Genomic DNA, 14,217 nt, shown 5'->3' on the forward strand with positions numbered 1-14,217 from the left:
TGGTTGAACAAACATTTAAATGGATATATACATGATCTTCACTCTCCATGGACCATATCTGCTGCCTTGTCTGAGTTCTTGACATCCTTTCTTTAATCTTAGGAGGCAGAGGACCTAAGAGAAATACTCAAATTTAAGGTTACAACTATAGTCTGCCACTTGTCACACCCCACACCCCTGCATCTTACCAGAATTTTAACTTACAAAAAAATCATTTACATTGCAGTTTTATTTCATGTATAGGTAAGAGAAATTTGTCAATTAGCTTGTCTTCTAACACAGCACTATTACTCAAAGAAACAATCCTCAGGAAAGTTCTACAATAAATGTAAGCATTTGACACTTCATTTTATGCAACATTCACTGCGAGTGTATCCTTCTGACAGATACAGGTACCTAAAAAATTTACTGCACAGTACTTGTTAAGCCAAATAACTCCCAATGTGTCTTAATTATGATTTATATATTTAAAAATTTCAGGTCCCACTCTGATATGAGATTAGCCTAGTAGAAGTTTAAACAAAGGATAAGGTAGTCCTGTAATTTGGATACTAGTTTATCTTTATATTAAAAACATTGAGAAGTCAGAGAAATAGTTCAACTAGCAAGAGCATCAAACTTGCATGCCTGAAGTTCCCTGTTAGATTGCTGGTGCTACATGTATCTTGTATGGTGCTCTGCTTTCTCTCTCTCTCGTGTAATAAATAAAATAAATCATAAAAAGCAGTGAAAACAAAAACATTGAAGAGCACTTATATAACGAAATCTAAACTATAAAGAGGTAGTCAAAGGCTATAGGTAAGAGAAACTTATCAATAAGCATGTCTTCTAACACAGTAGTATTATTATTCAAAGAAACCGTCCCCAGGAAAGGTCTACAATAAATATAAACATTTGACACTTCACTTTATTCAAGATTCACTAGTCTAACAAGAATTTTATTGATTTATCATCTGAAACCTTTCCAAAGCCCCTCAACTAGAACACTTTCTGCTAACAGTGTCAATGCCACCTTATATAAATATACAAAATGAGTGATAAGCTAAAATAAGTGATCTGTTAAAGAGTTCCAATTTATAAGTGCTTAGAAGCCCCCAGACAATTTCTTTGATCTTCTGAAATTGAAATACTTTAATAAGACCTTTGGAAACCTGAAGAGGCCAGGTGGTAGCCTGTACATGTTACAGTCTGCAAGGACTGGGGTTCAAGCCTTTGACCCCCACCTGTAGGAGGAAAACTTCACAAGCAATGAAACAGTGTTGCGGGTTTCTCTCTCTCTCTCCCTATCTGAATTTCTTTCTGACTCTAATATATATCATATATATATATATATATATATATATATATATACACACACACACACATATATATGTATATATGATTTTTGGGGGGAGGGGAAAGACTTAATCAAGCACAACTGCAAGTACTTAAAAAAAAGTATACATATATATCCTCTTGAAATTACTTTTTTTTTTTTTTTTTAGAAAGGAGGCCTAGGAGGTAGCACAGTGGATAAAGCACTATACTCTCAAGCAAGAGGTTCCAAGTTCAATCCCTGGCATCACATGTGTCAGAATGATGTTCTGGTCCTCCCCCCACCCCATCTCTCATTAATAAACAAAGAAGGTAATTTTAAACAGATTAATTTTAAACCACAAACTATACACTCTTCAGGACAAAGTTCACCACTTAAACAGCTGTTAGGGATGGCTTCTAACAGGTGATGAAAACAAAACAAGAAAACCTAGACCTAGAAAAAGATACTCTTGCTCAACTTAATTCTTTCTCTTTTTTTTATTTTAAAGATTTTGTTTTTATTAATGAAAAAGATAGGAGAGAGAAAGAACCAGCTATTACCCTGGTACATGTGCTGCTGGGGCTTGAACTCAGGACCTCATGCTTGAGAGTTCAGTGCTTTATCCACTGAGTCATCTTCCAGACCACTCAACTTAATTTTCCATCACTATAAGAATGCAGAAAAGAGTAGACAGAGTTCCGTTTATTTTAAGAATGCTCAGAATTCAGTCTCAGAACCTGGAGCTTCTAGCTGAACCCTTGAACCTTAAGAAACTTAGAAGGCTAGAGTTGTTATTCAAAATCCATATGACAATTATTCAGGAGCTATGACTATAAACTCAAAGCACAAATCAAAGGAAAGGATTTGGAAGTTAATACCATATACTGCATGTGCCAATGAACTTTAGGGCCCATGTGAGTTTAAATTAAAGGGCAAATTTTAGGTGGCCAGATACAGAGTAACAGCAATTCCTGCTACTGCGAGACTTGGACTTCCTACAGAGATTACATTAGTCTCTTTAAGTAGTTTCACTAGCATCATCTATGAGTCAAATTTTATATTTAAATGGCACAATAGGCTCATCAATAATTAGGCCTTGGAATACATCCAGGCTAAAAGCATAAAAAGGATTGTTACTCCATGAGGTTGGATTTATAAAGTATAATGGTCAAAAAAGTAACTTTTAATTATGTAGTAAATCTGTAAGAACAAAAAATTCCTCCCCACAACATATACAAAGTGAAACAAAAGTAGAACAAACCCACACAAGATATAGACTAAGAGGGGATCTGCTCAGAAAGCACAACCTTCACAGGTGAGGAAATTTAGTTCCAGAAAAGTTGTTTAAGATGACCTAGATGGACCCTAGACCCAATGTTTCCATTCCACCTTAACTAGAGCAGCCCTCTCTAAAGTGGCAATGGAAAAAAATCAACATCCTTATTTCTGTCTCATTCATTGAAAAGATTTACTCTCCAGGATTGAAAGCAGAAACAAACTAATGTTTCAATAGATCTCTAGAAAAATTGAAATCAACTGAGTACCTGCACAGAGTGACTGTAATCATCACAGTTTTCATGCTCAAATGCTTCTGACATACATCACTTCCTAAGAATTAAGGTCACAAGAGAATGGTGTCTAAACTCCAGATCAGATCAAGGGAAGTGTGCCAGTATCAGTACAGCCTCAGACATGAAGCAAAACAAACTGTAATATTCAAAAGGAAGGGGTATTTTCTGAGTCTCAGAGAAGTTTTCCCAAGAGGTTCAGAGTTGCTGAGAAAAAAAAAATTCTCTGGGTTATTAGATATATAAATCTATTTTCACCATTCTTTCTTTTTTTAAGTACATTTTAATTGTCAGTGATTTAACAGTGGTTTACTTCTAAGATCAAGACTTTAAGTCACTGGACCCTCTACCAAAATCCTGTGCCCCCTTCTGCACCAACCACCACCAGAGTTCTCACAAAGTCTCGAGACAGTTTAGTTAACATGTTTTTTTATTTTTATTTTTTATTTATTTATTTATGAAGAATGATAGCAGGAGAAAGAAAGAACCAGACATCACTCTGGCACATGTGCTGCTGGGGATTGAACTCAGGACCTCACTCTTGAGAGTTCAATTCTTTATCCACTGCGCCATCTCCCAGACCACACTGTCACACTGTTTTGTTTTTCTGAAGACAAATTTATTTGCTTTAGTTATCAATATTCCACATACATAAGCAAAATCATTAGGTAGTTGTCTTTCACCTCTTATTTCAGTTAACATAGTCATTTCCAGTCCCATCCATTTTTGTCCCAAATGATATACAACTGTATCTTATTAATTTAAATAAGTATTCTTTTAATTTTAATGAGAGACACAGAAAGATACAAAGACACACACACACACACACCAGAGAATTGCTTAGCTCTGGTTTATGATGGTGCTGGGAACTGAACCTGGAACCTCAGAGCCTCAGGCATGTCTTTTACATAGTCATGATGTTACCTCCCCAGTTCCAGTCTCACTTTTTTATTGCAGTGTAGTGTTCCATTTAATAAATATTCCATTACTTCTACTTACCCAGTTATCTGTTGATGGGTATTCAGTTTGCTCCTTTATTTGTACTACTATGTATACTGCAGCCATCAACACAGTGCAGATATCCCTTATTCTTTGGATATATGACAACAAATGGTACTGCTGGATAATAGGTATTTTTGTTTTTATTTGAGGACTGTTATACTGTCTTCCATAGGGGCTTTATCAATTTGCATTTCCACCAACAGAGTATCAGAGTTCCTTTTCCTCTACACCCTCATCAACACCCATAGTTTCCTGTTTTGTTGATATATGCTGTTCTCACAAGTGTGAGGTGGTAGCTCATAGTGGTTTTAATTTGCATTTCTCTAATGGTAAAGGGTACAGAGCACTTTTTTCATGTCTGTAAGCTATCTGAAAGGTTTGGATCTTTTGTCCACTTTTCCAATGGGCTGCTTTTGTTATTGTTATATACTGTTTTTTGTTACTTGTATACCCTTGCCAGAAGTATATAAGTACAAATTAATGAGTACTATTTTTTATTTGGAAACTAACAATATTGGACTAGAGGACATTTGATAACTCTTTTTAGCTCTGCTATTATGAACAGTATTTCTCACCTAAATTAGTATTACAAGTAAGTAATTTCTCACACCACAAATATTCTCACTACAAGCTATGGAAACCCCAACTTCCTTAATTCCACAGATACAGTGATGAAAAGCACTATCTTGTACAAAGATGTGTGGCATTCAAAGCAAATTTTATACATTTCTACAGAGCGGGCCAAAAGTTAAATGAGATAAAGACATGTCTTATCCTTCATTTATCAGACTAGTGAGCTGAAAGAGAGATTAAGTCATCTACCAAGCTAATGAGAGTAAAAAAAGTGGCACACCCTGTTAAGTGCACACATTACCACACACAAGGATCTAGGTTTGAACCCAGTCCCCACCTGCAGGGGGTTAGCTTCATGAGCAGTGAAGCAGTCTGCAGGTGTCTCTCTTTCTCTCTGCCTAGTTTCCCCACCTTTCTCAATTTCTCTCTGTCTTAGTAAGAAAGAAAGAAGGGGGGGGGGGGAATGGCTGCCAGGAGTGGTGGATTTGTCATGCAGGCACCCAGCCCTAGCAATAATCCTGATGGCAAAAAGGGAAAGCACAAAGCAGGTCCAGTATTCTTCTCAATTAGAGAGAATTGCATGCCCAGCTGAAATGGAAATATGAGCAAATGCTCTACTGTCCAATATGCTGTGGTAGTAAGGAAAACAGTCACTCAGCACACTCCCTAAACCACTAAGCACTGTTCTGGGGTGTCAGTTATTAACAACAACAAAATCTTTGGCCATGTGGAGCTTACACTGTTGCTGTGATCCACAAAGTAAATGAATAAAATATTCTTAAGTGCTGAGGAGAAAAGTAAAGTATGGAAAGGGGATGAAAAGCATTTGGAAATTTGCAATTTCCTTTTAAGCCAACTGAAGGCCAATTAAAGAATAGCAATAATGTATCTAAATTAGTTCTCAGCCATTTCCCCAGAGAATACTTTGGATACAGGGAAGGCTCCGCCAGAAGATTGCAATATAGTACTGATCTCTCCAACATCTGAACTGCCAGTCATGAAAATTCCACAATAAAAAGACTCCCCTCATCCACATTCCTTATATCTACAAGGAAAGAGGGACAAGGGACTTGAAAAAGAGAGTCTGAGGATACAAGAGTACTTGAACTACTTCCAAGTGCACAAATGTTACCTAAAGCTGTGGTTGAAAAGTAGTTTGTGTCATCTTGGGCAGTGATGCAGGGAGTGAGTCCACCTCCGAACTCTCAAGGATGAGGTCCTCAGTTCTATTCTTGGTATTGCATGTTCCAGAGTGATGTGATATGATGTGATGTGTTCTCCCTCTCCCTCATCTTTTCAAAGGTAGTTTGTGCTGTGTTCGATTAGCGCAAAGCATTCAAAATACAGCACAAATCATTTTCTGATCGGTCATTTATAGCAACATTCTCGACTAACCATCTATATTTAACCAGCTTACTGAACAGTTTTGCAAGTTCTTGGCATTCCCCCCTCCACTTTTATTGAAAGGATAACTCAATCTGCAAGAAAGCTGCTCTAAGATTAAAAAAAAAAATCTCTGCAAGAACTGATACACTTGAGTAAGCACTGCCTTATCAACCTTTAATTAACTGGTTATTTGAGCACGCAAATCAGGTTATGCTTTGCTTACCTCAAAATTATACAAAGCTTTCTGAAGCACTAACGTCTCTATGGTCCTCTGCGGAGCTGGAACTGGCATCCTGAGACCTGCAGTCAGCTTACTTTCAGGTTACTGTCTAGGGCTGCAGTCAGCTTACTTTCAGCTTACTGTCTAGGGCTGGTCTTTTAAACCTCAGAACCCCAGGGTCCGGGCTGGGGGTGGGGGTGCAGCAGAACAGTCACACTTGTGAGGACGGAGAGCGCGCGGGCAGGTGCTGTCCCGCGTCCCGGGGCGGCGCTCGGGAGCCTCCCCGCTCCCGGGCCCGCGCCGCCGCATTTGTCTGGATTCTCCGCGCTGGGCCGGGCCCGCAAACGCCAGCCGGGCTGGGCGCGCTGGGGCCTGGCTCTTCCGGGGTGAGGGGCTACCGGGCGGGCTCTGAGAGGCGGGGACACAGGGTCCCGCTCCCGGGTCTCAAGTCCAAAGGAGTCTTGGGGGGCCCAGGCCCGGCCTGCGTGTGGCGAGACACCCGACTTGTGTGTATGTGTGTGTGGGGGGGTGGAGGGCAGAGCCAGCATGGGACCCGGCCGGGGACCCTGTGGACAGAGAGGCGCCACTCATGGAGCAAGGGACCCCGGGTCTGGAAGGGTGGGTAGCTGGGGCTCCGGGGACACGCCCGCCTCGCCCGCCCCGCCCCCGGGCTCCCAGGCTGCCAGCGGCGCGGCCCCCTCCTCACCTGATGTACGGGCTGGCCGCCGCCAGGATGTTCTTCTGCACCGGGATCTCCTCCCCGTCCAGGACCAGGTGCGCGTCGCAGAAGCGCGACTCCTCGCGGAACGAGCTGAGCGCTCGCAGCAGGCGCGCGGCGTGCTGAGGGTCGGACACGGCACTGCCCTGGGCCATAGCGGCGCCCGCCCGTCCGTCCGTTGGCTTCGCTCCCGACGCCGCCCTGACAGACAGAACCGTCAAGCTTCCCGCGTTCGGTGCGCGTCCTGTCCGCACAACCCGCGTGCGATCCCGCCCGCCCGTCTGCCTGGTCCGGCTCGGTTCTCAGGAGCTCAAAGAACCAAAAGGGAGGGGACTCGGAACGCGCCTGCGCCAACCGCGCTCCCGGGGCTGGCTCCTTTAAGGAGCCGCGGATTTGCGTCATTTATCTGCGACGCCCGGGCGCCCCGCCTTTGCGCCCGCAGTCCTCGGAGACAGCCAATCCGGAGTCTCGTTTCTCCGAGCGATCCCGCGGCGGGCGCTTCCCAGGTTCTGTGAGGTGCTGTCCGCCGCTGGGAGGGTGTGGGCCTGCGGGAGAATCGGGGGGCAGCTGCTCCTGGAGTCCAGAGTCTTGGCTCTTCCACTTGCCAATGGTGTAGCCGTGAGTAGGGTGTCCATGCTCAATTACTCCATCTGCAAAAAAAAGGCGATGACTACTCGTCCTACTCGTGTGGGAGAGCGCAGGAGCTGTCGCTTTCATCGACAGTTTTGTTTGTTACTGTTTTTACCGTCCGGAATTCTCGCCTGCGAGATTTCACAGCTTCCGGCGCGTCCCCCACACCACCTACCCAAGGAAGAGGGTGAAAGCAGAGGACAGAGACATGACTGCACCTCTGCGGAGTGAAGCTTCCGCTTTGTATGATTCATGCGGTGGCCGGAAGTTCGGACATTTTTCCTGCACGTGGTAAAGTGTGCTCTCTTCCGGACGAGCTGTCTCCTGGCCTCTCATTCTCGGTTTTAAGAGAAAAGAAGCTCCCTTCCCTGCAAGAGCACAGAAACAGAGAAAGCAGGCTCTGGGAAAGTGCGTTTTGGTTGCCAGCTAGGGGGAGATGTAGCAGGTGAAGTTGGAAGACTGGGAGGGATTAAAGTTTTTCAGAGCCTCTTTGGCAGTGGTCGGGAGGTTGGTGGTGATAGGAACCATCAAAGGATTATCATCAAGATGAGTGTTAAAGAGATCGCTCAGCTGCTGTGTGCAGAACAGGGAGGAGAGGTGTTCTAAAAGGCAGAAAATGCCTAGATGTTACAGTACCTGAAAAGAGAATGAAAGAGTGGTGGTCTGAGAGGAAGAGTGATGGTGGAGATGGACAGCAGTGAATGACTTTGAAAGAACAGATCAGATTGTAAAGAAGGGGGAGTTAGGTTAATGTTCAGGATTCAATAACAAAGTTGGGACCTTTCAGAGAGAGATATTGAAAGTGTAGAAGGTGGGCTAGACCTTAAGATTGATTGCAGTTAGAATCCTAAACCCAGTGAACATAAAGGTTTGATCAGCCCAGCATACTATATTTGAGGTTTCTCTGCAGGTTGTTCAGGGCAGATGGGGATGTGGAATGTGGTTACCATTTTGTACAAATATACAGTGTCCAGCAAACTTCAAAAATAGCTATTCTTTGAAGACCAAGGATCAGAAGAATGTAGTTATCTTTCTAGATGAGGCTGGATGGAGTTTTCTCTAGATTGCCTCCAATTTTTCCTTTGAACAACTCTAAGGACCCTAATAAAGCTTTTACCCTGAAGCAACCAAGGCTGAAGCAACTGCCAAGAACCAGAATTTGTAATATTTGGTAGTCACTACAGAAGAATAGGTGGGGAGAAAGTTGTTGCTAGTGGAAGGTTCAGACATAGCCATTTTGTTCTTTGAATCCATCTATGGATTTATGGACAAATTATTAAAATGTCTAGGATTGGCTTCAAAACAAAATAAAGGGATGTAGGGAGATGTTGGAGGTGTAGATGAACAAAAGTGACCATGGATTACTTGTTGAGGTTGGGTTAAAAGTACATAAAGATTTGTTGTACTGAGCTCAATATTTGCATATGTTGTCATAAAATAAACCAAGATAAACATTTTGAGCTTATCCTTTCCTCTCCATGATACTTGTTCAATATCCCTGGGAGCACCTGATAAACCATTCTCCAGGTTGGCACTATACTTTGAACATTGCTTTAGCAGGAAATTCATTACATTTGGTTTACTTATTCATGTCACTGTTGGTTTGTATATTTTAGTACATCTCAAATTCCAGGTGCCAAGCAGAGTGCCTAGCCATAGTAGTGCTTGGAGAATATTGTATGGAAGGAAGGACAGAAGGGTTAAAACAAAAAAAAAAATGTGACCACCAAGCACTTAATAAATGTTTTCCAAGTTGTACTCTTGTCTTTTCAATTTGTGTTTGCTTTGTTGGAAGTTCTAAAACAACTAGCTTAAATAACAGAATCATCCTCGGGTAACCAGTTATCCCAGAATGGGAGTGTTCTTTCAGCTGAAGTAACTGGTTATGACTGGAGGTTGAATCAGGCAGGCTCTTCCTTGTAGAGGTAAACCTTCTGTAATGTTTTGATAGAAGGAATGGGAGGACCTGAGCAGAAGGTTGTAAACAGACCAGCATTGATATGGGGAAACTAGTTGCAACTTGATAGGGTCACCTATGCAACATGAAGCTAACCAGCAGAAGGCCTTCCATTTATATATGCTTTTGTATATATCATCACTATTTGCCTGAAAAACACTTATTAATCCTTTAAAACCTAACTCAGGTGTGGGGGGGGGGTGTACCAGGTGATCAAATATAACCTTCAGTGACCTTCAACCAGCTTCTCAGGGCAAAACCCCATTATATGCTGTCTATGCTGCACTTGCCTCTCTGTTATGATTAATTGGTTCCAAGTCTGTACCCCTATTGGTTTGTGAGAGCTTCCAGAGAGGAGTCGTGTTGTATTTATGTTCACTCATATTCCTGGGAAATTGTCCAGTACTTGGTGCTTAGCAGGTGCTCTATGCATGCTTTTACATAATTAGCTTAGAAATCACAAGTTGGGCAAGTGGACAAATTAGGCAGATGTAACCTGGGGAGAGGGAGAGATTCTGAGAAGCTGAAAACACCCATTTCAAGTGGAAGGCAGCCCTAAAACTCCAACTGATTGTTCCATGGGATGAGGGTCCAGTGGTGCCAAGTCTAGGGATTTCAAGAGAATGGACAGTTAAATTACCTTCAAATGCCCCAGCTGGTCACTTATTAGCAACTCATTCCACTTGGAGGAAAAAAAGTGCAGCACATTACTACAGGGAGAATCTGGCTTTCATTATTTTCCAGAGGTAATAAGAAAATCATCAGAGTTGGGAGTCGGGCATTAGCGTAGCAGGTTAAGTGCAGGTGGCGCAAAGTGCAAGGACCTGCATAAGGAACTCGGTTCAAGCCCCCCGGCTCCCCACTTGTAGGGGAGTCACTTCACAGGCGGTGAAGCAGGTCTGCCTGTGTCTATCTCTCCCCCTCTCTGTCTTTCCCTCTTCTCTCCATTTCTCTCTGTCCTATCCAACAGTGACGACAACAATAATGACTACAACAATAAAACAAGGGCAGCAAAAGGGAATAAGTAAATTTTTTTTAAAAAAAAAATCAGAGTTTATTGAGAAAGGAGTTAAGAGCCAAGGGACCCATGCATAATGGTTTGGGTTCAAGCTCCCAGCCACTACCTGGACACTCTATGCAGGGAAACTGGTGGAGCAATGCTGTGGTGTCTCCTTATTTGTCTCTCACTTTCTAAAGAAGAAAAAAAAAGTTCTTGGCAAGCTATGGAATTACACCTGGATGAAGCCCTAGTAATTCACCCTCACAGGGAAAAAAAGTTAAAAAAACAATAAAAAAGATAGTGTATTCTCAAAAGATATTGAGTTGAATTTAGGTGCCTTAAAAGAAACTCATCCTTTTATCAAGGGGAAGGAAGAGGTCCCATGTAGAAGTGGGGAGAGTTGCAAAAGTTACCCTCTCATCTGTAGGGGCCACTCCTGGTTGAGCACTGAACTGCTGGGCATCCTTAATGTTGCTCAAATTGAGCATACTTGGTATTGTTTATGGCCACCAGAATGGTGTGTTTGGTGTTGTTGTTTTCCCACATTCCGTAGGAAGCAAAACATCTGTGCTTGTGAAATGTCTAATAGAAGAGATGTAACACTGTCCCAGTAGTTTCTGTCTCTCATAGCCATAAATTGAAGGCTGAACAACTCTCTGAGATTGTTTTTGGTCTGAAGTCTAAGGAATATTTTCATGTACTCAACAAATATTTATTAAGCATGTGCCATATGAGATATGTTGCAGATCAAGTAATAATGATAACAGTGGCTTCTTTGTAGAGGCTTTTTACTCTGACTTTCTGATCATGTGCCATTTTTACACTCAGAAGAAAAAAAGCAAGAAGGCGATCTCCATTTGCAAAAAGAAAGTTTTCTTTTGCTTTAAAAATAAGCGTCAGTCTGTGTCCTACCATGCATGAGACCTTGGTTTGATTCCCAGTACCACATGGGAGAACCATGGACAACACTGAGTGAAATTCATGAATGGTGGGGCAGTGTTATGCATCTCTCCCTCTTGCTGTCTCCTTTCTCTCCCCATTCTCTTGTTAAAGGAATGAAAAAGACTGGGCCTGGGAGACTACGCAGTGATAACGCAAATGCGTCATCAGCTCCTGAGTTCATTACCTAGTGCCATATTAAAAAGAGAGAAAGATAAAGACCTCAAAGAAATAAAAAGGATTATCATGGGATTTTTTTTTTAAACAAGTGTTACAGAGTCCAGTAAAGGAAATAATACAAAAATAAATTAATCGTTTGGAAGCTCTTTAGAAAACATCAGATCCAATGGATTCATTATACTGGAGAGAAAACAAACTAAGTGAAGGATTCAGTCCATCAAATATGTGACCTAGTCAAGGTAAAACAGACCAACTTGGAGCTCTGCCTTCTAGCTCTGTAAGCTTTTCCATTACACCAAGTTAACTCTTCATAAACATTAATTTGGTTGAGGCAGGCTTGTCAGATTCATTGTAAGACAAGTCTTCAGAGATTTTATTGGGAAAATATGTCATTTATCCAGATCTATATATAGCTCCTTTCTGAAAATCTAAGCTCTTCCAAATTGCTGAGTCAGGGAACATCTCAGTGTTTATAGCTCTTCAGAGGTGCTTCTGTGCATGTAGACAATATTCAGAGAAGTATCTCAGGTATCCGTGCAATAGTTAAGTTGTAATGAGCATAGTGGCTGCTTTATCCATACCTATGCTATATTCCCCAGTACAACGTTGGTAGGTGCTCTGTAAATATTTACTGAAGGGATATTAGTAAGGAGAATCAAGATTTTTTTTTTTTTTTATCCACAAGGTATTATCTCAGATGTTTTTCCACATTTTCCCACTGAATTCCAAACTGGTATTCCCAGTAATCTGTTTATCCCTCCAGTTGGATATCTGACATCTATGGCCTGACAAGGCAGAAATCAGTTTTGGATTTTGCCCCCTTAGACCTAGTCATTCTCCCCAGTAAGTGCTAGCATTTGTCCATGGACAGAAACTTGGGGATCATCCTACACATCTGTTTCTCAAGACCTTTATCCAGTTGTCCAAAAAATCTTGCAATACTGTCTGCAAACTTTGCTGAATACAGCAGCATCTCACAGCCTGACTAGGATCACCCTGATCCAGCCACCAGTCCACTCTCCAGAGATTCCCGCGATAGCCTCCTAACTGTTTTCCTTGCTTATTTGCTTGAAGCTATCATCCTAGAAGCTCTTTTTCCACACAAGTTAAGCAGAACAAATCCATCCCAAAATGCAAAACTCTTACATGTCTTCCCATCAAACTTAGGGAAACAACCCAAAGTCCTTTCTGCAACCTACAAAATCCTGAAGAGCTTGCTTTATCCTTCCTTTGCTACCTCATTTTCTCCCACTGTTCCCCAGTGTGCCCTACTCAAACTGACTTTAATTCTATTCTTTGAACAGACCTTGAGTGTATGTTTTACTTCAGTGTCTTCCCTTCTACAGAGATCAGAGCTCAGATATCAGCTCCACAGAAAGGCATTTCCTTGCTCACCAATGTAATATCTCCATTTAACCTACTTCATTTCCTTCATTGCCTTTAATCACTACCTAAGATTATATATATTTATGTGCCATAAATTCCTCTGACTTTAATATAAGTTTCATGAAATCTAGAAGGAGCTTCCTATTTTATCACTATATCCCCAGCCTCTAAAACAATGCATGGAATATTGCACGTGTTCAATAAATCTGTACTTATTTTTTAAAAAGGGAGGGAGGCAGGGCAGCCGCCACCAGCTATGTCCTCTGTAAGTCTGGGTAACAAGCACTTCTCATTTCTCTCTGACACCATTGCTTGGTTTTATGTAAACTTAATGTTTGTTGTTTGTTTTTTTTAAACTCTATTGGATAGTTTCATTTACTACTCCAGCTCTTTAAACATCCCACTCTAAATTTCTGAAAAACATTTATTCATTATTTTTTTCTAAAACATGTCAGATCTCTAACCAGCAAGTTTTGAAATTAATACTTTAATATGTTTGTTATATTTTAAAAGCACATTTTTTAAAAGTGTAATAGGTTAAGTGCACTGATCTTTCCACTTGGATACACCTGTGAAATCACTAGCTAGGTCAAAATCAAGAACATTTCCAGTAACCCAGAGGGCTCCCTCAGATTTGTTTCCAGTCAATACCTCCTTAAGGAAACCACTGTTCTAACTTATGTCAGTATTGATTTTTTTTCCCCTGGTTCTTGAACCTCTGCATTTGGCTTCTTTCAGTACAGTGTCTTTGAAATTCTTCCACTTTGTTGTTTGTAGCAATAGTTCTTCATTACTCTGACTTCATTGTGAGACTGATATATTAATCCATTTTCATGTTGATGGATATTTGAATTGTTTCCAGTTTGAACCTATTATAATGAACCTGTTCTGAGCATTCTTAAACAAGTTTTTGGGTGAATATTTGCACTATTCTTTTGTCAGTGTGCCCAAAAGTTTAATTGTTAGGTCATAGCATTGGCGGATGTTCAACTTTAGGAGATGCTGTCAAAGTTTTCCAGGGTTGTTGTTCCAAATTGTATTACCACAGTCATGTATAGGAGTTTCAGTTGCTCCATACGCATCCATAATGTATATTCATTTTTTTTAATTACACCCATTCTGGTGGGTGTGTAATGGAATTGCATTGTTTTCATTTGTATTTTCTTGTGAATTATGATGTTGAACCAGTGAAGACATTTTTGGTTGTTAATATATGTTGTATTCTTTTTTTCTTTTTTCATATTTTATTTGTTTATTTTCCCTTTTGTTGCCCTTGTTTTTTTTATTGTTGTAGTTATTATTGTTGTTACTGATGTCATTGTTGTTAGATAGGACGGAGAGAAATGGAGAGAGGAGGGGAA

The 14,217-nt window shown here is 41.2% G+C and overlaps 1 protein-coding gene across 2 annotated transcripts; it reads right to left on the bottom strand.

The window, feature by feature from the left end:
• Nucleotides 1–7,353, bottom strand: LOC132536559 (basic proline-rich protein-like). 2 transcript variants are annotated; one of them, XM_060184568.1, is made up of 2 exons: nucleotides 6,753–7,346; nucleotides 1–114 (listed from the first exon to the last, which is right to left on the bottom strand). In XM_060184568.1, the coding sequence occupies exons 1-2, from the start codon at nucleotides 7,164–7,166 to the stop codon at nucleotides 16–18; spliced, it is 513 nt and encodes a 170-aa protein (XP_060040551.1). In that variant the 5' UTR covers nucleotides 7,167–7,346; the 3' UTR covers nucleotides 1–15. The 2 variants fall into 2 exon arrangements, with proteins under 2 accessions (XP_060040551.1, XP_060040550.1); XM_060184567.1 differs by lacking the exon at nucleotides 1–114 and adding an exon at nucleotides 3,291–6,612 and having other exon boundaries at nucleotides 6,753–7,353.
• Between the last annotated feature and the right edge of the window lie 6,864 nt (nucleotides 7,354–14,217).

Source organism: Erinaceus europaeus, unplaced genomic scaffold, assembly GCF_950295315.1.
Source record: "Erinaceus europaeus unplaced genomic scaffold, mEriEur2.1 scaffold_1016, whole genome shotgun sequence".
NCBI lineage: Eukaryota > Metazoa > Chordata > Mammalia > Eulipotyphla > Erinaceidae > Erinaceus > Erinaceus europaeus.